This window comes from Pundamilia nyererei, unplaced genomic scaffold, assembly GCF_000239375.1.
Source record: "Pundamilia nyererei isolate P.nyererei 1_Seehausen unplaced genomic scaffold, PunNye1.0 scaffold00178, whole genome shotgun sequence".
Lineage (NCBI taxonomy): Eukaryota > Metazoa > Chordata > Actinopteri > Cichliformes > Cichlidae > Pundamilia > Pundamilia nyererei.
In genome coordinates this window covers 282,096-307,947 of record NW_005187579.1, presented here as the reverse complement: position 1 = coordinate 307,947, position 25,852 = coordinate 282,096, and the positions used below count along the sequence as shown (strand labels likewise).

Sequence of the window (25,852 nt, the reverse complement as noted above, 5' to 3'; positions counted from 1 at the left end):
ATATGGAACAATTTAGCTGAGCAACATTCTCCATTTGTGCGTTGCTTGCTTAGCTGTTCTGTGGGTTTTAGCTGTTCTCTCGCTATGAAATCATTGTATCTACATTTAGAAAGAGGCGAGTGCAGCCCAGAGCCTTCAGCTAATGGCTGCAGAAAACAACCGAAGCATTCTGTTATGTACCTAATTTCATCTAACCCACTGTTTTTTGTTTTTTCTTCTCCTTTCCCTTGCTCTCTGATTCACCATGTATATCCCCTCAGTCACCCTCAATGTGTTTCATAAAGGGGAGCAGAGAAGGCAAACACTCCTTCACATTAATCCGATCACGTCCCAAAGTGTTGGCTTCGTGTCTGAATGAGCACCCTATCACTTTTCCGCAAAAGTTGCGATGACCTTTTTAGTAGTTCAGCACTAGGAACATTTACTTATCTGTTAATGGCACAAGTCTGAACTGCATGCTGTCACATTAATAGATGGATATACACAAGACAGCACAAGACAAAGACGCAAATAGCTCTCTCCATCACTGTCACTGAATAAAGGAAGGAACATTAACGTGAAAGTGACCCATCTGATTGCGTGAACGCATCGCTTTAACATGAAGCCACACACACGAAGTTTCACTTACAAATAGTTGAGCAGTGGAGTTAATGACAGTTCATTAAGACATTTCAATGGACTTTAAACTGGCTCACTCACTTGTTTATTTCGGTCTCCAGTAGTTCTGAAAGTCATATACCAAATAGCACCTTTAACTGTACAAGTTTAATTTTCATGACCAAAATCTTACCTTAGCCTTATTAGCTACATTTGCACGGTTGGGTGTCTACAGTGTTTTGTAATAATAAGAATAATATATTAAGACTGCATGTGAAAACAGCCGATTTGAATGCATAGAGAAAGGGGCGTGGGTGTTGAACCTACACTGATAAAGTGATCGTAAGCATAAGAATTGTAATGCTGCTAGATTCCTAAATAAGCCCAGGTCAGCATATCAACTTGAAAGATGATGCGATATATCAGTACTTCTTTTACAGATTGATTGTGCTGCCATCAAATTCCACAAAAGTCAGTTGCTGTAGCTCCACCAATACCTCAAAATAAATAATTTCCCCAAATCTGGTGGTGGAACAGAGATTTGCAGAGAATAATAGATTAAGGAGACGGACCGTGGCTTCTTATTATCATGAAAAAAACATTCCATACTGTATTGAGAATCACAATCCCCTCCTTCCACTGGCACGCACGCCCTCGTGCACGCACGCACACAAACGCAAACTTCCCTGAGAGAATGTTACTCTCACGTAGATGCATGCCGTTGCAGAATTAGCATCTGAATACCAACTTTTGTTGGTAAATGCAAGGGTCCTTGGAGATTTTGCACATTCTGTTCAGAGCTAGGCAGGCCAGTGGGAACAAAGTCACACATTAGCAAAGCCCTGCCAGGCTCAATTATGACCAAAGGGATTGGCTTGATAGTGTTTCAGCGGGCCACATTCAGCAATGGATGTGTCTATTTAAACATTCCTGGCCACTTCCTTTATGTTTTTCAGCACCGTAGATGGCAAATTCCTCTGTCAAGAACGAGGCAGAGGACAATATGGCGGTTCTCTGCGACACATCCTGTTTTATTCTGCTGTGTTTTATATGGCAGCCTTGGCCTATGAATCTAGTTTTCGCGTTTTGTGAAGATCTGTCTGCAGTGGAAGTGCTCGTGCTTTGTTCTCTCCAGACTATATGCCTAGAATTTTTTTCCCCCTGCCTCGCAAAGTCTTTTTCCCTCAATCTTTCTCTGTCTAAGAACATTGGTGATAAAGAAACCAGGAGCCTGACTTTAAGCTTGTGGGCTTTCGCCTCCATATTTTATTGGCATTATGAGCACAGCTGATTAAATTGCAAGTGTACGCCATGGCTCGTCCTCCTTCAATATGTAATAAATGTCTTTTTTTTCTCAGTTTTCTCATATTCTGTCTGTGTTTTGTGCCTTCTCGGGGGATCGCAGATTGGATGAATCATACTTTGTGCCTGTTTCAAAGCCCAAGGTGTTTTATTTATAGGGGAAAAGTACATTAACGCCTCTGCAAAGTCTTTGGAAGATTTATCAAGTACTCTCCCAGCTTCCACCCTGCCTCACTTGAACTGTGACAGACCTAGTGAAGTACAGATGTGAGTTGCCGGGCAGTGTAACATATCTGCCTGCCGATGCGGTTTCTGTTTTTGTCCCTCCACTCTTGCTACCGTCTTACCATCATGCCCATGCTATGACATGGCCGGCTCTGTTGTCACTACATTTATAATTCAGTCTTATCAATAAAAGATGCGTGGCATTAAGTTTTTATCTGGTGATGCAGTGCTGCTGTCTCTTAAAGCCTCTTTACAAGCGAATGACTGAAGAGCAAAACTTTCCCTCTGTGCTCTGACTTTCAGGCATCGCTTGGCATTAGTATAACCTTAGATGATCCTTGTTCTTTATACATGCTTTTAGAAGCTTATTCCCTATGATCTCATATTCTGCTAGCTTACTCCCACAGCCTTCCTCTGCAAGCCCCCAGCCTTTAATGAGTTTTGCTGAGAGTTATATTTACTCAAGTTGTCTTGTGCTTCTGTCTAAATGGCAAAATTTCTTCTTTCATTCTGTCTTATCGGGCTGAATCAGCATTGTTGTTTTGCAGCTCACTTAGTACAAAGAGCTGATGTGGGCAGATCTCTGTCAGGAAAACGAGCTCTAAATCACTGCAGTTTACAGACACAACATGGCCTGCCTCGCATTATGAATGCGTATAAGCCAACACGGTCATGTTGTTGGAGACTGAGAGCAGCTTGGCTGACAACTGCTGTTCCTTAACTGTCGTCCATCTGTTTTTTCCACACGTCTTCAAGGTGCAATGTCTTCTGTCTGTTTGGAGGTTATGGTTGCGTCTGCTTTTTCTTTGGGTTTCATGTAGCTTCTACCACCCGAAGAGATAAACAATACGAGCAGATAAAAGACAGACAGAGGGAGAGCAAGCTGGAAAGAAAGAACCGTGTGTGTCGGTTAGAGCTGATAAAAGCCTGAAAATCCAATTAGTTCTCAGTATCGGGGCAAAGGAGGAAGCCTCATGGGAGTAATGTCAGGAAATATCCACCACCATAGCATGACAATAACACAACATTTACATACTTGGCTATTGATAGAGCAGCGTGAAAAATGTTTTCTTGCAAGTCAGGACTATATTTGGTAGCCTTCCCTGATGGCTTTTGCCCACATCAGCTTTTTAAACAGATAAACAACTATCAAAGGCAAGCATTGTACCTACTACACCACAAGCCACCCTGAAAGAGGAGCCAGTAGGCAGAGGATGATTTTAATTTTTCAACATACTGAATCTCTTCTTTATTCTCTTTAGATGTCCTGGAAATGATTTTGGTGATGAGGTTTGCACTACTGAATGCAGACAGCGTTGGTTAAATGTGTGTCCTTTCAGCAGGTTTCTTTTTTTCCCCCTTATTATGATTTCCCTCGTTGCTGGTGCCTTCTTTTCATACACTGGCAGAAATGAAAGAGGTATGGAGGCAAGGGAGAAGGAAGCAGGGACAATTCAGAAAAGCACAGAGCCCCAAGTTAGAGCTCATGTGTTCCTCCTGGGAAGAACCGCATGCCCTGGGTTAGAAGAGCAGAGCAAAAACAGCTGCTGCTATTTGAATCATGTATTGATATACTCATAGTGTGTATTTGCTTACATGAGTGTGTCGATGAAGGAAGACAGAGGACATACGAAGGTGCTGGTTTTGTATTTGTCTTTAAATGAGGACTGATCTGGTCACAATCTCATTGTGGACTTCCCAGCACATATACCTAACCCCCACCTTCTCACGACAGCGAAACATCACAGTGGGTTGCTGTTGCTTACAAACGGTTTTTAATTACGGTCACAGGGGTGTGTAGCTGCTGATGTGTCATCATAAATTAGATGCTATTTAAACTTTATTGGGGATTTGATCAAAATGAGAATGCGCTACATTTTATAAGGCAGATTTTTGTTCCGAAAGGTTCAGATGTAAACAAAGGTGGAAAAACTATCACAACAAATATTTATTTCTTTATTTCTAAGAAAAAGGTTTTTATTCATTTCGAGACTAAATGTGATCCTCGTTATACAGCGTTTTTTTTTTTTTTTTTTGCATGAAGATAAATAAAACGACTCTTAAATCTCGAACACTTACTGATGTGTCTTAATTAGCTACAGTGCTTGTAGCGCTTGTCAATTCTACTGTTGATTTTTCGTGAGTTCTTGCAGTCATTGTTTCTGCAGTTTTTACACTAGAAAGTCAGGTTACCGCTGCTGTGGGTTTGCATGGGCACAATAACCAACAGTTGCCATGGTAAACTCTAATGGGATGTATTGTTAATGAGGAGGAGTTATTAGAAAGCTAATAGGATTGAAGTGTAATTTTGGCAAACTGCATGTAGAGATTAATTGAGAAAAGACTATTTAACACATACTTGGCTCTAATTGTTATGTTAAATGTGTGCTCAATTTTTTTGAGCAACAATGACAATAAATAGACAATGTTTTTGTGTTTTTATCTATTTTATTAACCTTAGTGTCATATCCACATTTATTCTTCTACTTTCATTTTCACACTGTGGGGATTTTCTGTTGTAGCGTGCCTTGTCTACTTTATGATTTAAGGTGAACATTTTCATTAGAGTCATATTTTGTCCTCACGTTGTCACTGCGCTCAATGACCCCTGTCTTCATTTCCCTCCTCTCATCCGCTCTCTCCTTCACCTCTGCCTCACACTCCTTCACCCAACTCCTCCTTCCCCTGTTCTTCGCATTCACCCTAACCCCGTTACGATGAGGTGAGGCCCGAGCTGGCCTCCAGCCCAGGCCCATTAGCCCCAGCCTCGCAGCCATGTGCTCATCACCAGAGATCATTACAATCAGCCAATGACACCACTCTAATGCATCATTAATGATTGATTAACGAGCTGAGCTCAGCCCAAGCGGGTGCATTTGTACGGAAGAGCACCCCATAATGGTCAGGCAAGGCTTGCATCTGCTGTTTTTAACTTGTGCAGCTTTGTGTATGTGCGTGTGTTTGTATGATTTATTCTCATCAGCTTCCCTCTGTGTCCTCTTCCTCAGGCTGAGTAAGGAAGTTGCTGACTCCTCTGTGTTGAAAGAAACACTAAGGAGGTGACTGAGGAGGTGGCGTGATGGCAGAGCGGGGGCTCTCCGCCCCTCTCCCTCTTCTTCTCTTTCTTGTCCTGGTGGGAGTTCTCCCAGAGTTTGAGAGCTCGGGATATCTTTCCGGATATCGCCTGAGGAGTCGTTTGCAGAGGGACCGGCACATCCGCAACATCCGACCCAACGTCATTCTCATTCTCACTGATGATCAAGACATAGAACTGGGTAAAATGTTTCCATTAATCCTCTGTGGTGTGCGTTTACCGTGTGATTATGCATCTGTATCTCTGTTCACTTTGTCGGGTACAGACATTTTGTCCATGTGTATCCACCAGCATCAGCAAAGGAAAGTCAGCCTAATGCTGCCTCTTGGCACCATAACAACTGGCCCACTCAAAGTCATGTGTTCCCTTTGCCAGCTCCTCTGTCGCTGGCATGAAATGAGGGCGGCCTATGGCTTCCATTGTCTGGTTGCCAAACCCTGGCCATCTCCCTACCCGCTTAAGTCTTTTAGCAGCGTATTGGGCTGGAGTGGCTGCATAATGGCCTCAGTGACATCCTTTGTCCTCCTGTGATCACCAGTGAGAAAACTCCCATTGAAAAGCAGGAATTTATGGTCAAGCATCTGTTTCCCCAAACAATCACCATCCGCCTGAAAAGCTTTTAGTACACAGGAGACCAAATGGGTTACTTTACAAAAAAAGATTTATTCTCTCATCTTATTTCCCCCCTTTCGTTTTATCTTCCCACATCCATAATGTTTTTCCCCCCTCATGGGTTATATTTATATTTTCACTCTTTACTCTATGTTCAACATCTCACTCCTCATTCCTCTTGAATGCTTTACATCCCCCTGGGTCCCTTTCATTTCAATTGCTGGCTTTTGAATCTGCTCTTACCCTCCTGTCCCCTCGTACAACCTCCCTTCCCCCCCCCCTTCTCTCCCTTTCCCCCTGTTGCCTCCCAGGCTCTATGCAGGCCATGAACAAAACTCGGCACATCATGGAAAAGGGCGGCACACATTTTTCAAACGCTTTCTCCACCACGCCAATGTGCTGCCCATCCCGCTCCTCCATCCTGACGGGAAAATATGTGCATAATCACCATACCTATACCAACAACGAGAACTGCTCCTCACCCTCGTGGCAGGCCCACCACGAGCCGCACACCTTTGCTGTCCACCTCAACAACTCAGGCTACAGGACAGGTGAGCGTTGCAGAGTCCAAATCGAGCTTCAGTCGTACCCGTTGAGTTATGAAATTCGCAAATAGACCTGAAAAAGAGTACATCATTAACTTGCTGCGCATCTGTTCTTCACTCAGCCTTTTTTGGAAAGTACCTCAATGAGTACAACGGCTCCTACGTGCCTCCTGGCTGGAAGGAGTGGGTAGCATTGGTGAAAAATTCCCGTTTCTACAACTACACCCTCTGCAGAAACGGTGTACGGGAGAAGCACAGCAGCGACTACACAAAGGTATTATTGCACTCTTCTGACATCAAAAGAAAATACATGTTTCACTGCATAACTAAAGTAAAAGTTAAGCCAAGTATCGTTAGATTACATTTGTTTAGATCTTTTTTCTACTCTACCTGAGCAGCTCTCAAATTGCCCCGTTCACAAATTCACACTCCTTCATTCATGCATACTTTCCACATAAGTTCTTTTCTAACACTTACACACATTCAGAGGGCAACTCGAGATTTGTATCTTGCCCAAGGATATTTGGCATGCAGACCAAAGCAAGGCCAGAGCGATCGAACCACCAACCCTCCGATTAGTAGCTCCCTCCTGAGCTACACCCACTCCAGCATTTACATAAGTGACTGTATTGACTTTTGTAATTACAAATGAAATTGACAGTTGGACAGCAGTTCCACTGACTCAGTATCAGTAACGTCTGGTTTTGACTCGCACAGTGCTGGTGCTCTGCTCTTTGACTCCCTCTGTCACTCACTGAGTACATGATAAATAATATTTCATGTACTTTACAGGACTATCTGACAGATGTCATTACCAACAACAGCATCGACTACTTCCGTACGTCCAAGAGGCTGTACCCTCACCGGCCTGTGTTGATGGTTCTGAGTCACGTTGCTCCACATGGTCCAGAGGACTCTGCCCCGCAGTACAGCTCCGCTTTCTCCAATGCATCACAGCACATGTAAGGAAATGAGTTAGCTTCAAATTGCCTAAACAAACTGTGACCAAGTTACGAGTTAGCAGATTGTTGCAGGTTTTCCGATGATCTGTGATAATACATGCACAGATAATTGGCAGCTGTTTGAACAGGAGCTTTGCCTATGGGATGTAAGCGTGTTTGGTTTCAGGGGGACAAAGATAACAAGTACACAGATACATTTTTACATTTTCACACCCAGACCTATTTGCTTGTATATGAGTCATCTGTGCATTCATTCTGCTTCTATGACCCAGGATGACACAAATTCCATAATCTCGACTCAATCTCATCCTCCTCTGCCTGCAGAATGTTGTTGGCAGCCGATGCCTTTCCTTCCACTGCCAATGCTTTGCTCCAGTTTATTTGGCTCGTGCATTGTTCACATTAGTGGTACCACCGTAATGAGACCTGCTAATTTGTAGCATTTTGTCAGTGGTACAAGAAGAGAGGAATGATGTATGTATAGAGCTTAGGTAATGATGAAGCCATGTGCACACACAAACACACACAGACACGCCTAACACCTCCATTTTTTTCTTCCTGACCCTTTGTGCTCACTGGCTGCCTAGTGCTGCTAGCTAATGGCAGAGCTGCTATTAGCCTCTAGAGATGTAGCCAAGGCCAGTAATGAGACTCCAATTTCTACCCCCTCACACCATCCTGCTGCTTCATCTAATCCCTCCAGCACCATTAACCTGTGCCACACAAGCTTTAAACACATAGAATATTCTGAAAATTCAGCCCTAGTGTCTTTGTGCAAACTTTTAATTGCTCTTTCTCCATAAATTTCCTCTCCCTCGGGTGATGTTTTCTGTGAGAGCCTTCTCTGGCTATTTTCTCACTCCATCTCCCTCTGTCCTTATCAACCACACTAAGAGAGAGAGGCAGTAAAAGTCCTGCACTCCTCTAGTGGTAAACCTTCTTCTCACCTTGGCACATTACAGACACATCTTCACAGTACATTAGATTTCTCGCTGCAGAATAAGCTTCGGGACATTAGCATTTCTTAAAAGCCAAATCGATCCACTTTAAACATTAAAGGTATTTTCTTTTAGGATCTCATTAGCTATTTAGCAGTTTTTCTTCCCAAATACAGTTCTGTATGGCTTGGAGTTAAATATTGATCAAACTGGGCTCACTGTGTGCAGACCTATTGATTGCATTTTACATGGTTTATGTAACCTCCACTTTAGCATTCCATAAACAGTTTTCTGGCTACTTTGGGGGAAAAGGATTGGAGACATTAGCCAGGACAGGAAGAAAATGTTGCTGTGAATGCATGCGTTTTGGTTCTATGATTCAATTTACAGCTAAAGAATATGGAAACATCTCTGTGCAAATGTACGGTGACTAGTACAAAAAGAACTCTGTCTCCTTTAAAATGTAAGTAGAATCGGTATAAGTGAAATGCTTATTACACCACATAATTTCAAGCTTCAAGCTTTTTTGTTGTTATCTTTCATTTTAGAACCCCCAGCTACAACTATGCTCCTAACCCAGACAAGCACTGGATCCTACGCTACACTGGACCTATGAAGCCTGTCCACATGCAGTTCACTAACATGCTTCAGCGCAGGAGGATGCAGACTCTGCTGTCGGTGGATGACAGTGTGGAGAAGGTATTCAGACAAGCAGACAGACATATGCTTAAACACAGACACACACACACATCTCATCTGACAGCCTTAAATCCTGGGAGATCTGTGCTTGTTCTGACTGGGACTGTATAATGTATTCACTGACACACTTGGTAAATTGTTCAATCCTCCTTTCCCACAATCTGGCACAAGAGACTTGAGCTATCAAACAGAAGTAAAACTTTTCACACTGTGTGAGTGTTCAATGAACTATATCCTCCGTAGGTGTACAACATGTTGGTGGAGACAGGTGAACTGGACAACACGTACCTCATTTACACCTCAGACCACGGCTACCATATTGGCCAGTTTGGTCTTGTGAAGGGCAAATCAATGCCTTATGAGTTTGATATCCGTGTACCCTTCTACATTCGAGGACCTAATGTGGAGCAAGGTGCTGTGTAAGAGACTCGTTGTTTTTCTCTTGCATTCAGTATAGGGATAAAGGTAAATACCATTGTGACTATTTTCTTCTATCTAGTTCTATAGAAAAAAATGTTCTTGTTGTCCTGCAGTAATCCTCACATAGTATTGAACATTGACCTGGCACCAACTCTGCTGGACATGGCTGGTGTTGATATCCCTGCAGAAATGGACGGCAAGTCTATCCTCAAGCTGCTAGACACAGACCGACCAGTCAATAGGTGAGTACCTACTTTACTTTATAAACTCACTATCTTCGTGTTCTTCGTATTTTTGAATAGCATTTAAAATACCAGGAATGTGTCAAAAAGGTTGATAGTTGAACTCTGTTTATTTCATGGGCATAATGAAATCTGCAATCCAAACATAAAAATGGAACACCACTTTCTTCTCAGTGCCATGCAAGGATGACATTTAAAATAGAGTACATGTTTATCCTGTGCAAATATCACAAAGTGGTTTAACAGGATTTCTGAAAACGTCTCATTTTACAGGTTCCAGTTGAGCAGGAAGGGTAAAACATGGAGAGATTCTTTCCTCGTGGAGAGAGGGTATGTTTTATTGTAATTTATTATCTTTTGTGAAAACTGTTCCCAAACCAGGAATTGTCCTGTAGCAACATGAGACTTCTTGTCTGGTTGGCTGAAGAAAAAAATCATTTTCTGTTTTTTTGTTTATCTGTGCTTTCAGGAAGCCTCCGCACAAGAGAGCCGATGGAAAGGAAATGGCCCAGGAAGAGAACTTCCTGCCAAAATATCAGAGGGTGAAGGACCTGTGCCAAAAAGAAGAGTACCAGACCTCCTGCCAGCAGCCAGGACAGGTACTTGACCAGTAAGATCTAGAACAGAGAGGTTAATGAAGTCTGAATAGAACAAAATTAAGAGATAATTAACATTCTGGTTGCAATCTGCCGAGTTATCTGCAGTCATTGTATGTTTCATCGAACATAAAAGTCTTTTTCTTAATCCTCCAAAATGAAGAGCATGTGCACGTGTGTATAAAGAGCTTTCCAGTTTGAATAAGACTCATAAAAGGCTCATCCCAGAAGATTAATATTATTACTATTACTGCTCAGCTTGAATATGCCTTGTGCTCATTTAGATGTCTGTGATTTTTATCGTCATGCTAGACTGGGTCAAAATTATGTTATACTCTATAAAATCTCAAAGACCTGTGTTAATCCATATTTCCCTGTGCCTTCTTTCAGAAGTGGCAGTGTGTGGAGGACCCGACTGGCAAGCTGAGGCTGTATAAGTGCAAGGGCATGGCTAGTCTCTTTGCCCCACGTATGCAGGCTCTGATGGCCAGCGGTGCCTCACAGCTGTCTCTCACATCCAGCTCTGACAGCTGTGACTGCAGCAATTCCGGCTTCAAACCATCCATCATGAAGAGGAAGAGGCTTCTCACCAAAAAGAGTCAGTTCCTGTTGTCGCTTACATTGTTGTCATTGCTATAAATAGATGCTTTTGTTTAGAAAGAAACTTTTCTTTACTTTGAATCGTCCTTGCAGTAGCCTATGAAGCTTTCCAAATGGGGCCATTTATCTCAAGCGAAAATAACCAGCTGTTGAAGTATTCATGAGACCAGAAGGATATGTCAGTGCTGCCATCAAGTGGCAGAATAGAACAGACAAATTACCAATTAAATAGCAGAAGCTTGTAAAGGATTCCCAGAATATGATACAACTTGCATGGAATTTTGATTTATATCAGTCTGTTTAGTTGCTGTTATGTCATCTATCCTGACATAAAGAATCAAAAACACGTCTTGCATTAATCTGTCTCGTCTTCTGCAGAGATAAAGTCCAGTAAGGGTACAAGTAGGAAGCGTTGGGCCCGCTCTATATCATTTGAGCTGGGCGGTGACCTGTATGCTGTAGACCTAGAAAAAGGCTACTGGCCACTGGGGTCCAGGAACAGCAGCTGGGCCAGAGACAGGAGGAGAGGAGTGAATGAGGAAGACAATGAAGAGTTCAGTGGCATGGAAGTGACTGTCAAACCCACCACCAGCAACAAACTTGCTACACCTGCTGCTATTAAAGTCACATATAGGTGCGTGTGTGTGTGTGTACATTTTTCCACATGAATGTGTAATGTTCCTGAGGTAAAAGACAGAAATCAACTGTTAGAATATATATATATATATATGTGTATGTATATATACATATATATATACATATACATACATATATATATGTGTATATATATTGTTTCTATGCCCTTCAGATGCTCCATTCTTATGAATGACACAGTTAAATGTGATGGAGGCCTCTATAAGTCCCTTCAAGCATGGAAAGACCACAAATTGCACATAGAGCACGAGGTACTGTTCCTTTTTGTCTTTTTTAATTGTTATATTTAATACATATTGTAGGTTATTTATAGCCTGTGGTGTCTAATTAGATTTGGGGCAACTTTCCTTTTTAGATCGAAACCTTGCAGACAAAAATCAAGAACTTGCGTGAGGTCAAAGGTCATTTAAAAAACGTGCGACCAGAGGAATGTCAGTGCGACAGTCCCAGGTGAGAGAATTTAAGGGTGACAGATAAGCACCAACACAGAGATTCAGCACATCTGACAGCTGACTTTGTCTTTTCAGTTATCTCACTACGAATAAGGAGACTTTCCAACTTAATGCAGGACGAATGCTCTCACTCAGGTAAAATGTATAACACTCGTTTACTGTGTAGTAATTTTGAATTCCTCACTCAGGCTAGTTGTGACGTATGTTTTGTATTTATTAGAATGCCATCAAAGCAGAAGACTCAGTGGTTGCAGAAGGAGCAGAAACGCAGAAAGAAACTACGGAAATTCCTCAAGAGGCTTCAGAACAACGACACGTGCAGCATGCCCGGCCTGACCTGCTTCACACATGACAACCATCATTGGCAGACTGCTCCCTTCTGGACAAGTGAGGGATAGTCTATGGATTTAGCAAGTTGTTCAAAGAGTATCATGGTGGAACATACCTCTTTGTTTCTGGCACTATTTTCCTGAGCAGGAATGATGACAACAATATTTTGAATCACGTTTTTCAAACTCTTGTTTTCCACTCTCACCCCTCCCTTCCTTATAAACTCCCCCTTCCTCTGATCCTCAGTGGGTCCATTCTGTGCATGCACCAGTGCCAACAACAACACATACTGGTGCCTCAGGACCATCAATGACACACACAATTTCCTGTTCTGTGAATTTGCTACGGGCTTCCTGGAGTATTTTGACCTCAACACTGACCCGTACCAGGTATTTATTTCAACAGACACACAGAATGGCAGTTACCAATAATACGTTTAAAATAATCCCACTACATGATTCATGGTGCACATGGGATAGTTCCCAAAATTTCCAAAGTCCTTGCTGACATTTTGTCCTTATCATTCCTGCAGCTGATAAATGCTGTCAACACCCTTGACCGCAACGCTCTGAATTTGATGCATCAACAACTTATGGAATTACGGGGCTGCAAAGGACATAAGCAGTGCAGCCCAGAGAAGGGTCAGTAAAAGATCTCTGTGGTAAATATCATATATTGTAGCGCCAACAGTCATTTGAAACTAAGATTAATGCTACCCCTGCTTCTTTTCAGGAGGAAAGGAGCGAAACTACTTCAGTGAATACAGGTATTTCTTCCTCTAAACAGCTTGCAGCTGATTGCTTTCACAACCATCACAGATGGAATTCAAGTTATAATATGAATTCAGAGAGGTTACTGCTGAGTCTTTGGTTATGTTTCTGCTCATTGCCAGTCATCTAGGGAGCTGAGGAAACAAAATACAGACACGTTTCTCTGAAACGGAAGCTCTGAACTGCCATGGTTCCTCACTGTTGTGATTGAAGCATTGTAGCATGCAGAAGTCAAATCCAAAGAGGGCTAAAATGCAAGGCTGCTTTTCAGCTTCTGCCTTTTTGTAATCAACCCTAATTGTGTGTGTGTGTGTGTGTGTGTGTGTGTGTGTGTGTGTGTGTGTGTGTGTGTGTGTGCGCGCGCGCGCGTACGTGCGTGCGTGCGTGCGTGCGTGCGTGTGCGGGGTTGTGTTCATGTGTGTACTTGCGTGCATCTATGTCTGTGTGTGCGTGTGTGTGTGTGTGTATACCTGTGGGTTTTGTCTTCATGCACGTGCATTGGTCCCGCGCGTGTATACGTGCTGTGCATGCTTCAGGCCAGTTCATCGCCGAAAGAGGCCAAAAGTGAAGAAGCCCTCCTCCAAATCGCTGTGAGTTTGTCTTAACCCATCTGCTCCTTTGTACTCAGCCAGCATCTCCATCCAGATTTTTTAGCATGGTCAGATGACTTAACAGCATGGTGCCCTATTTACTGTATATCTGTACTCCGCTACTAATTGTATTTACATTTCCCTGCATTGCATTGCTGCACCATTTTCATTCACTCTCTCGGCTCAAATTCATTACAGCAATGCAGATATGTCATTGTCACATTGTGTTGCGTTTTCTGTTCTGTTATTGTCATTTCCTGCTTTTCCTCGCAGTGTTGGTAGGAACAGACCACAGCTGGAGCCATGGTTTCCAGTGAATGCCTCAAGCAGTGCATTTAACTTACAGTAATTGTTTCTCTTGCACAGAGGGCAGATTTGGGAAGGGTGGGTTGGTTAACCACCTGCAGCCCACAACCAACCGCATCGGCCTCCTCCAGAGAAGGAAGGAGAATGGAGAGTGCAGAAAACCCGAAGACCTCGACTTTGATAGACCATATGCTGGGATACCACTCTAAGCTGGGTTTCATTTTCGGGGGAGCTGCTCCTCATAGCCTCCTACCGGGGTGTAGGAAATACTAAGGCCTACAATAAGTCTAAAGACTCAGCAATTATGTATTTTGGAACATATTTCATATCCATTTGCAAACTTTGCCACCCCCAGCTGTCAGGATTGTTAACAACAACAACAAGATTCTGTAAATCAAGTGGAACAGTTTGGTGTCTGCAAGCCTTTCAGTATACCACTAATGCTTGTAGATAATATACAATGTCTCAGCTTTAATCAGCTTTCTTTCATGTCATGTGAGACTGTGTGGAAATATGATGAGTAACACGTCACTTCTGCTGCTACACAATGACGTCATGGCCTTGTGATGTCTCTGCGGCACATGTGGATTAGCTAACTATTTCACACTTGGAGTAACATTAAGACATATGTTGTATTCTTTCTCTGCACCAACGTGTCTGCACATGGAAGTAAAGTGGACTTAACCAACAACCAACTGCATCAAACATGTCGCCATACTCTTTTGTATTATAGTTATTCTTAACACCGATGAATGTCCTTTGTTACTACAGGTCATCCTCCTCACAGCTGTGCGATCTGAGATGACCTGAGTTTGCCTGCAATGATTTAAATGCATACACAGAATTCAACAAAAGTCTCTTTATGCCCTTGAAGAGGTCTAAATTAACAACACCATCTCACAATGATACAATCCTCCAGACTACGTGACCTGTAACAGAATGTGTCATTTGTGAATGCCATTTTACTCCTTTGTATTGTCAGTATCACACTGTAGAAGTATCCAAATAGTTTGTTCAGCTTGCTATACATGGTGCTACAAGATAACAATACAAGTCTGAAATCTTGCTGTACAGTACAGTATGTATTTGAATGTATGTTGTGCAATTAATATAAATGTTTACAATATTTTTTATAATACTGGAGAGGCAACCTCATTGTATGATACGAGTTGACAAAATGAACTTATAGGGAGAAACGTAGCTTGAGAAATGTCATTGTCATTGAGATTTGTATGTTTGTCCTTATTTACATCAGAAAAGCACTTAAAGGGTTCACTGTGAAGAGCTGTGCCATGTACATTAATGGACAGTATGCTTTGCGCCGGAAGAAAAACAAAACAGTGTAATACTCATTGATGTGAAGTTTACTTCTTGCATTTGTTAGCTTCTTTTCTTTTCTTTTTTTAGCCAATACTTCCTTTTAATAGAGTGCTGATAGTCAATGTGAATAAAGTGTTGTTTGACCATGAATATGACCTGGCTTTTATTTTGAAATTGTTAAGTAGTTTACTGTTTTCATGTCCAGTAGGTGTCTCTGTCTGCCCGTTTCTTTGGACAACTTATGGTGGTGAGTGCAGTGACATGTGGAAGCTGTAACCTATTTGCTCTCAATAATGTCCTTTTCACTGTAGCATCAGGAGGGTTTGTACTTAATGTAATCTCAACAGTGGAATCCCAGCAGCTTGAGATCATTAAATTGATAGTCATAGCATTCTGATTGGCACAGTCAAGTTAACTGTTATTTCCAGTCACGCTGGCATCTCAGTCTGAATAAACATGAACGCACGCCCACTTATGCACAACTTTAATCAAACTAACAAACTAAAATTTAAAGGTGAACTTAGGTAATTTTTTAAGGTCATTTAATAGGAAATAATATATTGTGCTCATGAATATAAGTTGATTAGTGTGTAATAATGTGTTAGATCACAGGATATTAAACCATGTAATGGTTCAGAGTGATGATCATCATCAGGTTCAAACCAGTGGATGCCTGCGATTTAAACACAACTTGGAATTAAGCCATTAAAAATACACAGGAGCAGGCTCCACTTTGTGGAGGCCGCCATGTTTCCCAGCCTCTTGAATACAGTGGCCGAAAAAGACATTACACCATCATTACACCCGGTGTTTGTGCCTGTACACTGGCTAACTTACATCGTTCACCTTATAAGTTACTTCTTTCCCTTTCAAACCATATATGTGAACATTTGTATGTGTATATCATTGTGTATTCATCATCTTTCTCGTTATGTCTTGTTGTTTTCTCTGTTTTCTCTCTTCCCTCATTTCCACTTCATCCTCTTCCTCCTCATCTCAAACCTCATCTTCTGAACTGCAGTTAAGACTCTAACACACCAACACAAGCATAAACATGCTTATTTATTCCTGATATTGTCACAATTGCATATTCAACAGATTACACATGCCACTCTTCCATCTCTGGACAGCTGAGAAGACCCAGCTAAACAACAACAGCTGCTTATAAGCTAACATTTTGCTACTTTTATGCTTGACTGTCCTAAAATTCTCACTTTTCCTCTGATAAACAGCTTGATTACTTGATTAGAGCAGCAACGAAAACAGCAGTCTTACCAACAGAAAGATTCAGGATATCCTCAACAACTCACCACTGTCATCGGGCATAAGTGAGCTTCACAGACCCATTGACTCCTATCAGACTCCTTTCACAAAGTTTTGCAGGCTCTTCCACAATGTATAGACGTGGACACCTGGCTGAAGAAATGGCAGGGTGAGTTATTTGTCTCATGGCAGCCACCACAGAGGATTCAGTTGTCTGCAGTTTGCAATCTACTGACATCTAGGCAAGATTTTACACACTGTGCCTTTAAAATAGCCACGGTATATTTTGATTTTATTATAGATTTGTGGAAGTAGACAATATTCTTTCTTTGTCTTAAAATGTAGTTTAAGACACAGTTTAAATAACTAGATGAACAATGGCAATAAAAGACTATTCTATTCTATTCTATTCTATTCTATTCTAACAATTTCCAAAAACATTAATACGCTGCTTTTTAAGAGAAAGCACAGGATTATCCGCTTTGATACTTTGTGCAAGCAAAGCCCTTCAGTCAGACCTGCCCTAAAGAAACCAGAGTCTAGGTGGAGGTATTGCACTAAATTAGCCAGGTAACTTAAAAAAAGAGCATGCAACAGCTTCTCTGGCCAAAAGTTAATGAACAACAATTAGTAGTACTGGCTATCGCCTGTTCTTCTGCACATGCTCTCTGTTGTGCACGATGCTGACTGTGCTGAGCGCATTGCCTGGACATGCCTTCACAGCAGTCAGAAAAAAAGTGGGAGGGACTGGTCAAAGGGTGAGCCAGTGAGAATATAGATTATATATTAGACACAACTACTCTTGAATTTTCACATATGAATCGAATAATGTATTTCAGCTGTGTCATGCAATGCAAATCTGTTGCTTGCTTAACAAACCTTCTAATAAATAGGCCGCATTTGTTAAAAAATAGCAGCCTTAGTTTTATTTAACTTAATATATGAAGTGAATTGAAGTTCCTGTGTAAGTTGGCACACAAAAACCCCCTTCTAACCTTTAACATCTTATCACTTTACTTTGTTGAGCCAGCTGAGCCTTTAAATGTTTTGGCTATCTTAAAAAAGTGCCGCTTTTTCCAGAAAGCCAGTCGAAAGGCTTCAGGATGGGTGGTGTGGCGTGGAAGAGGGAGGGGAGCAGACTGGGTGGGGGTGCAGACTGGGTGACCCCCATCGCAACCTATGACTCACGTGCAGAGGCGGAGACTGCGTACGGGATTTGCCACCGGAGAGCCGTCCTGTACTACTCACTGCTCGGACAGTTCAGTGCGCTCACAAAACTAACCTTACAAGCAAGAAGAGATAAAAACAACAACAACAACTGTACAGTTCCTTTCGCTGGAGCCTCGTTTAAAATGTGAAGAGCATGGCCGGGACAAGGTAAGCAGACTCTTTCTTTAATTTCACAGCGGCGCGAAATGAAGTGGAGAAAGTTTAGAAGCCGCCGACGCTGAACCGGAGCCGCAGCTCGCGGGATAGTAACATTATTTTAAGCCTCTGTGGGTATTTTAAAACCTTTGAAAATAAAACGTTTTTAAAAAATCTCTACCAAAGTCTGTTAGGGGTGACTTCTAAGTTTAACAGATTATTTAAACCGCGAAATGTTCTTATTCTTTTTTTATTTTCGATTTTAATTATTATCTATCGTCGGTGAGTTAAAAGTAAAACATTACACTGTAGCTCGCTAACGCCTATCATGGGAAGCTAGGTGGCAAAGGTTTGACACATCCGCCCAAAGTTTTTAATTGTAGGGAGAAGCTGCAGTGTGGTGGCTGTGGTGGGAGACGGAGGCTACTTCTTAATTCTATCTAGTCTCCAAATGGGCTTCACGGGCTTAGCTCTTTGCTGTGGTTTTAGGAGCCCGGTAACCCAAAAAGAGGGCAAATGTTCCACAGTCCATTTGTTGCTCCTGTTTCTACTACTGCTGTGGCTCTCAGCTTCAGCTCCACGTGTCTTAATTTCTTCGCCATCTGTTTTCACTGCAGATGTGCATTAAAACTTTGTTTAGCTTTCATCGGTTGCTTGCTTTAGTCCCCACGGTCTATTTAAAGTCACTTACTGCTTTGGCTACAGATTTTCATATGGGAACTCCTTAGTGTTGTGATACATGCAGTAAAAAGTCCAATTCCTCGTCCTGTATCTGCTGTTGAGTGCAGTCCATTAGACAGTAGCTGACGAGCAAGTTTTCGAGTCAGCTGTCATTTATATAGCCTAAAGCTGTTTATTTTGGCGGGGCATGCCAACCTGACTTCCTGGGCGCAGCAGTTTTCACCATCTCCCTGCCCAGCTGGTGCTCATCTGATGACTTTTGTTTGCATTTGCGTGTTTGCATTTGCGTGGCGTTGGTGTAAATTTCTCTATCTGCTCAGCAAATTGCAAGAGATAGATGAGATACTATAACAGAGGACAGCGATGTCGTTTGGTCAAAGTTTCCATAGTTCATGAGTTTTTTCTATGAGATGTAGGAACCAGAGTTGAAAATGAGGATGTTGTCTCGGTGTTTACTCTGCAAGCTCACAACAGTGGGCAGACAATCTAGAACAAGCAACACATCCCCTTCAACAAGATGACTCTAAACGGTGCTTTCTGCAAAGAAGAGACCGGACGTCCATCCCAGACAGACAATAGGGAAGTTTGTTTGCCTGTTGACAGGAAGTGAAGCCTGTCCTGCACTGACGGCTGCATGTTATGAGTCATGGTTTGTTAATAATCGCTGTGATTTCATTAGCTTCAACGTACACATTTCCAGCTTTCACTCCTTTCTCTGATCCCTTGAGGATCAGTGCTCTTTAACACTCAGCACGCACTTTTCACCTGACTTTGATTCTCTGTGGCCTGCCACAGTGACTTTGTAATGAGGTTAAGGTGATTTGTCCAAACAAATTTATCTGTACCTGAGCAACCACTCACACTGCGAACTGTGGGGATTACAGACAGGTTTAAATCGCAGGCATCCACTGGTTTGAACCAGATGCTCATCGTCACTCAGAATCATTACGTGGTTTAATATCCTGTTGTACTTTTTAGGTCTATGACACAAATTCAAGAGTTAAAAGAGGTGAACAAGTTTATGTAACGTCAGTGAGCTAAGGTGCAAATGAAACCCACAAAGTGCAATTAACACATTGAACACAAAGAATCTGCCACGACCTGAAGATCTATTGTTGTTAGTGAAATATTAATCCTTCCCTACACGTTGAGCCCCAGCGATGGCCTCTTAAATCATAATCCACTCCTCCCCTCAGGCCTGCGCGGGCCTGGCGTTAACATCTTCACTGGCCTGCTCTGCATTTCTAATCCTAGAGAGTCTGCCGTCTGCACCTTAACTTCCTCTAGAGGACAATCCGGACGTTCCTTTCCTGCGTGGCTCCTCGCTGACCCCCTTGCTTACCCTGTAGCTGCGCTCTGGGATTAGACTCTGGCCTCGTTTGTCATGTCAGCAGGGGGAGGATTCGCGGGGGATGGTGTGGGCCTAGACCAAAATGAAGTTACAAACTGCTGCTGCTGGTGGTTGTAGGCAAGCAGGTCAGATACTAATAAAAACTGCTGTTTTGACAGCACCCAGATAGCACAGGTGGAATTCTTGAGTTTATTTTATATAAAAAGGCCGATGCACAATATGTATTCATCGATAACCCTGAATGATTTTACAAGATAATGTTTAGAGATGAATGTTTGTGGTTATTAAGCACAATTACCTCGTAATAGGGTCATTCTTTTTTTGTGTGTGTGTTTGGACAAGTAACCCCATTGTTCCCACTCTGACAGCTGGTGTGCTGATAGAAAGGCTATCTTCTATGTGGTAAACACCCTGATGCTGCAGCTTCTGTTGCACATGTTTGCTCTCGTCCAGAGTCTTATGTGACCTCAGAAGTACCCTCCAACTAAGGCAGGGGTGGGCAATTCCAGGCCCCGAGGGCCGGTGTCCTGCAGGTTTTAGATCTCACCTTGGGTCAATACACCTGAATCACATGATTAGTTTGTTACCAGGCCTCTGGAGAACTGCAGGAGCTAATTTAGCCATTTAAATCCGCTGTGTTGGTTCAAGGACACATCTAAAACCTGCAGGGACACCGGCCCTCGAGGCCTGGAGTTGCCCACCCCTGAACTAAGGGAAGGGCTGAAGTTTTTTTTAGGAAGGACGGGGACTTGTGTTTGGGCAGGCCTTACTCTCTCTGAAAGGGAGTTTATTGACCCTTTGGCTGAGTGTCACCTCGGACAGACAGTGAGTGTTCAGCAGAGCAGTAAGGGGGCCGGAAGTTCCCGGCATTTCTGCTGAGCTGCAGCATTCGTGGGTGAAGGCAAGATGGTGGGACAAGACAATACTCCCCATAGAGAAATCACAGAGAGCTGCTTCTCTGCATTTAGCTTGTAGGCGGATTTCAGCAAGGGTATCTGAAGTAACATTTAACAGCTAACACAAAAATGTTCTCCTGGAGCTGGTGGTGAGGTAGGCTTTTTTTTTTTATCTCGTTCCTCATGAAGAATCGGTTTGTTGCAGTGTGGAGGGGGTGAATGCTTTGGCATCTATATGGAATGAATTGGGGGGCCATGTAAAATTGGTAGTTGGAACGCAGCATGGGAAAAACTGGCCTTGCTGAAGGTTGGCTGTGTGACCTTGTGAGATCCAGTCTAATCCAGCGCCAGTAGAGAGGGGAAGCCGTTTCTAGTCATGGATTAGGGCAGCTGTTGAAGGAGGTCACCCCCACATCTCCTATACATGTCTCAAGCTCCGCCTCATCGCAGCACTCGTTGGCTGTGATCCCCTGTGTGGACGCAACAAAGAATTGAATGAAGTCTGCCTGTTGATCCGACAATACTCAGCATTGTTTTGTACTATTACAGGCTTCAGAATAGGGTGCATTTCAGAGGCTTTGTAATGCATATGAAGCTGAGTCATTGCGGGACTTTCTTGTCAACTGTGTACTACTGATTTTCTGTTCCCAAAGAGCCTGTGTGCTGTATACGGCTGTGGTAAAAATACTTTTTTTTTTTCAGACTCCTAAGTCAGATGAGTGTGTTTGTGCCCTCCAGTTTTACAAGCAGTCAACATCTTTTGTTTGTCAGCTTTGCTCTTTTTTCCCCCAATACCACTGTTTTAAAAGACCCATGTTCAGCTCAGTTCGTGCAGGGTGATCATGCTGCACACAGACCAAACTGGACCGTCTGGTTTGTGCAGTTGTACCTGAGTCATTGCGGTAACTCAGAAATGGCAGTCTGCTCTCAGGTGATACGAGACAATGAGGTTCTTGGAATTAGGTTTACTCACCCGGGCTGAGTGATGATGACATATAGTGGTTGAGAAGTCATTTTAAGCAGAATGGTGCTGCTTTTGTTTACAAAAATGTAGCAAGAAAGCAAAGTTAGGGTTGTTGTCAGCTGTTGCTGTTCAGTTTGCTAACTTTTACTTTTGCAACAGGAACTATCAGCAACTCTCCTTTTACCTAGGCACGTATAAAGGGTCTGTATACTTCTTTGGGGAGGTCTTCTGTCTATCCCAGTTTGTTTGACCCTTGCAGGACTTTTTGGAAGTGAATCAAATAATAGGGTGCGTTCAGGAGTCTAACCCCCTGTTTATCTTCATCTTCCCATACCAGCCGTCTCCTCTCTCTGCCAGGCTTTAGCTGCCCGGCTGTTTGGTCTTAAGGTTCTTTACCTCTCTTCCCCTCATTGGCACCTGGCCTGCCTTGGTTCCTGGGTCAAGTCGTATAAGGTCGGCTCCAGTGCGTCTCACGTGTCCCTCTGTGAAAGATGACTCCCACATACCCCTCCAAACTTGTTTCCCCATGTCAGCACACGGCGAGTAAGAAAGTGGCACTGACAACTGCTGCCAAGTTTAGGAGGAAAGGGGAGCAGAGAGAAGATCTGGAACCTAAGCAGGATTTTAAAAGTCACAACCTTTTGATCATCTGAGTAGCCATAGTATAAACTTGGGGTTTATAGAGTGATGTGGTATTGTACACAGTACGCAGGAGAGAACTGGGTGGGTGCTGTGGAGCCCTGTGGGTCCCCAGTACAAAAGACATCACAGTTAAAGTCGGTGTATAAGACGAGTTAAGAGCATCCTAAACCTTGGCATTAGCTTTAATGAGGGCTGCAGGAGCCTATTCCTCTCAAACAAACTGCCAATTTGCTTGTTGTTATATATATATATATACACATTCAGTGCACACAGAGAAATTGTGCCATGTGTTTTACTGACCTCTGACTTGTGGTGACACGGCAGGAACGGGAGGTGTTAAACAAAAGGCTGAAAGAATGTGTTAGTGACAGGTGCAGGACATTTTTTCCTGTCATCTAAAACATGTGCACGCTCCCTTCTCCCTGTTATTGTTCTGGTTACCAGGGTGGAGTCTGCTCCCACATCCTCCACAATGGTTAGCCACGTACACCTTGCCACAGCTCAGTTTTCAACAATGGACACTCAGTATACTTGTGATAAAGCTTAAAGTCAGATGCGTTAAATGATAATAATGTTGTTTTTTTGTTTGTTTGTTTTTGGGTTATTTGTTTGATCTGAGTTTTGTTGTAGTTGCACGTGTTTAAGTTGCTTCGTACGGGGAAAGTGGTACAGCACTCAACGTGCCCGGTTTATGGTTACGTTCTCTGTTAGTTACAGCTACTGGAAACCCAGCCAAGCTCTTAGCAGTCGGCCCGTGTCGCTGCTGTTGTTTTACAATATTTAGATAAGCAGGTTGCCTAGCAGCATTGCTGAATAGACTTTGTACATGGTTTATACATAATCAAACAAGTCTTTTGGCAGGTCCCTTCATGCATTATATTGAGGTACAGGCCTCTGCTTGCTCTGTATCAGTAAATCACCAGAGATTTCTCACAGTTGCAAAATGTTTAATACTAACCCAATTCTGAAATAGTTTGGGAGTGTTTGTGAAGTGTAAATAAAAAAAGAATGCGATGATATAAACCCATATTTTATTCACAATAAACCCCAAAACATTAAATTAACAGAAATGGCTCATTCTGAATTGGATGGGATGGGAGGAAAAAGCTGAATACCTAACTGGAAACAACTGGAGCAACATTTTGTAACTAACCTGTTGCCAGTTAACATTATTAGGTATAAAATGTCCATCTTAGAGTTTCTCTGAAGTAAAGAATATTCGAGGCCAATTTACTGATCTGCCAAAAACATCCCATCTAGATGAACATCTTTTTCAGGCAAGACTGCATATTTCAGCAAGGCGATGCTGAACTGCACACTGCACCTATTCCCACACAACTGCTTCATAGTAAAAAAAAGTCTGGGTGCTGCACTGGCCTGCCTGCACTCCAGACCTGTCACCACTTGAAAACATTTGTCACATTATGAAATGAAAAATATGAGTTTGTGCAGGTCAGACACAAAAGAAGACCCCAGGACAGTTGAGCAGCTAGAAGCCTCAATCAGATAATGCTTTTTTTAAAGGTGTCGGTTTCAATATCTAATGCTTTCTGTGGTCTATTGTGAATAAAATATGGGCCATGAGATTTGCAAATCATTGCGTTGTATTTTTATTTACATTTCATCCAACCTCACAGCATTTTCAGACTTAGGTTTATAGTTTTGGGTGTGTGCAGCCAAGTGATTTTGAATTTCTTCCTTTCTGCAGAGTGAGGACTTATTTTTATGCCAGTATCTGAGGAGAAAGGATGTTTTATGTCTCTAAATAGGAAAGAGCAGCTCTGTAAATATACCGGCAAGGGGGGACCTTGGCACTTGTTGCTGTGACCGGAGTGGTAAGGTTTCCTAGATGAATGGCAGGCCCTGTGCGAGCGCTCCGCCTGCTTCGGTCCACAAGGAACAGTAGAGCAGCAGCAGCTCAGAATAGTTGGTTGCTGAAAAAGGTTGGCGGTTACCTTTCAAGAGTACAGCGTGATAGATGGGAGCATAATTGTCTCACTGGGTTGTTATCTTAGTTTTGTCTAGTTTATGGACCAGTGATTTCACTAAAACCTTCACTTAGCACCGTGTTTCTGAAGGTGTGCTATCGCTCCATCAGGAATGCCACAATAGCACAGAAGCATAAAACAGCATTTCAGTCGTTATGAGATTATCTGATGACACAACGCTTAGTCTAAACTCTCCACCACCCGGGGAAAACAATCTTTTCTCCTTTCTATATGGTTTATCTTTCTGATGAAATCAACAACCACACTAGCATTTGAGTTTGTTTGAAACCCAAAGCTGCACAATGACACAAGGTTTGCTTGCTGCCACATTTCCAGTGAATGCATTGTCCAGTCCTCTGTGTTTACCGCTGCTGGGAAAAGTGCCATTTACACTTTGGCGCTGCCTTTGAACAATGGGGCAGATTCCATGAGCTATATTCTGTTGTTTCCCTAACTCTGGGAAACCGCTCTCAGTTCTAGTTATTTTGGGAGATGACTGTAAATTGTGGATGATGGATGATAGATGTAGTAGTTCTCCTTCAAAAAAAGAAAAAAAGCCGCTGGCACTATGTGAATGTGAGCGACTTGATGGTCAAGAAGGTGTTTTCGTGTTTCGGGTTTGGCCTCTTGGTCTCTGTGGTGGGCTATGTTTGCATAGTCTTTATTCACACTTTGACAAGTTTTATTCTTAGTTACTGTGGATAACCATAGGCTCCTGAAGGTCCTCCTAGACTCCTCGTGGGAGACAGAGACCTTGTAATGTGTTATCACACATCGGAATATAAAGGATGAGGAATTTCATACTTGATTTTTCATATATTTTCACAAAACTTTCTGCCAATGGACATCACGTGAAGAGGCAAACCGATGCAGTTTAAAAAGTCTATTTATGAGGAATAGAAGTTTCTTGAATGAGGGGTGAACCGTCTTTAAGAAACGTAAAAAGGTCCAGTCGCTTTCTTTCCAGGCACCTTAGACTGTCCATGAACACTATTCTTTATGTTGCAATCTGTAATCTAACCCCACCAAAAAGTGTTTACTGAATGCAGTCAACTCCTGGTTACAGAGTGCGCAAAGTCATAACACGGGCCTGTGGCATAAAGGTCTGCTTCAATTAGATTGAGTCTCCCCAGAGGTAAACCGGGTGCTGTATGCTTTAGTCATAGGTCCATGTGTGTAACAAGTTAATTTTAGATCAATATAAAACATTCCTCTTGGAGTTAAACTTCACTGAGCTTGTGCAGACTGCATTCCAAACCATTTATGAACATTTACAGCGTGAGGCAGATTGCCTCAGTTGTTTGGAGAGTCATGCTCTATACTTTTCTGTCTGCTTCTTCTGCAGAAAGACCACATAAAGCTGTGCAGGCTCAGATTGATTTACATGGCACCACATAAAGCAACTTTTCACCAGAAATGTGTATCAAAGAGGATCCTGTTAATGTTAG

The 25,852-nt window shown here is 42.6% G+C and overlaps 2 protein-coding genes across 6 annotated transcripts in view; both read left to right on the top strand.

Annotated features, from left to right (window-relative positions):
* sulf2a (sulfatase 2a) overlaps positions 1 to 15,398 on the top strand; it is a 33,376-nt gene extending 17,978 nt beyond the window's left edge. For 3 of the 4 annotated variants that reach the window (XM_005746408.1, XM_005746407.1, XM_005746409.1), the window contains 20 exons: positions 5,133 to 5,399; positions 6,142 to 6,381; positions 6,498 to 6,649; positions 7,168 to 7,337; positions 8,824 to 8,974; positions 9,218 to 9,393; positions 9,508 to 9,636; positions 9,910 to 9,966; positions 10,106 to 10,235; positions 10,623 to 10,830; positions 11,211 to 11,466; positions 11,641 to 11,737; positions 11,842 to 11,936; positions 12,014 to 12,073; positions 12,159 to 12,325; positions 12,515 to 12,657; positions 12,801 to 12,909; positions 13,001 to 13,034; positions 13,575 to 13,628; positions 13,995 to 15,398. In XM_005746408.1, coding sequence (XP_005746465.1) covers positions 5,204 to 5,399; positions 6,142 to 6,381; positions 6,498 to 6,649; positions 7,168 to 7,337; positions 8,824 to 8,974; positions 9,218 to 9,393; positions 9,508 to 9,636; positions 9,910 to 9,966; positions 10,106 to 10,235; positions 10,623 to 10,830; positions 11,211 to 11,466; positions 11,641 to 11,737; positions 11,842 to 11,936; positions 12,014 to 12,073; positions 12,159 to 12,325; positions 12,515 to 12,657; positions 12,801 to 12,909; positions 13,001 to 13,034; positions 13,575 to 13,628; positions 13,995 to 14,025 — 2,655 coding nt within the window. In that variant the 5' untranslated portion in view covers positions 5,133 to 5,203 and the 3' untranslated portion in view covers positions 14,026 to 15,398. The remainder of the gene's footprint in view (positions 1 to 5,132; positions 5,400 to 6,141; positions 6,382 to 6,497; positions 6,650 to 7,167; positions 7,338 to 8,823; positions 8,975 to 9,217; positions 9,394 to 9,507; positions 9,637 to 9,909; positions 9,967 to 10,105; positions 10,236 to 10,622; positions 10,831 to 11,210; positions 11,467 to 11,640; positions 11,738 to 11,841; positions 11,937 to 12,013; positions 12,074 to 12,158; positions 12,326 to 12,514; positions 12,658 to 12,800; positions 12,910 to 13,000; positions 13,035 to 13,574; positions 13,629 to 13,994) is intronic. The other variant, XM_013914186.1, reaches the window with a different exon arrangement.
* Positions 15,399 to 17,695: 2,297 nt separating this feature from the next.
* arhgap46a (Rho GTPase activating protein 46a) overlaps positions 17,696 to 25,852 on the top strand; it is a 29,965-nt gene continuing 21,808 nt past the window's right edge. For both annotated transcript variants that reach the window (XM_005746406.2, XM_013914217.1), the window contains exon 1: positions 17,696 to 17,894. In XM_005746406.2, the coding sequence (XP_005746463.1) occupies positions 17,881 to 17,894 (14 nt within the window). In that variant the 5' untranslated portion in view covers positions 17,696 to 17,880. The remainder of the gene's footprint in view (positions 17,895 to 25,852) is intronic.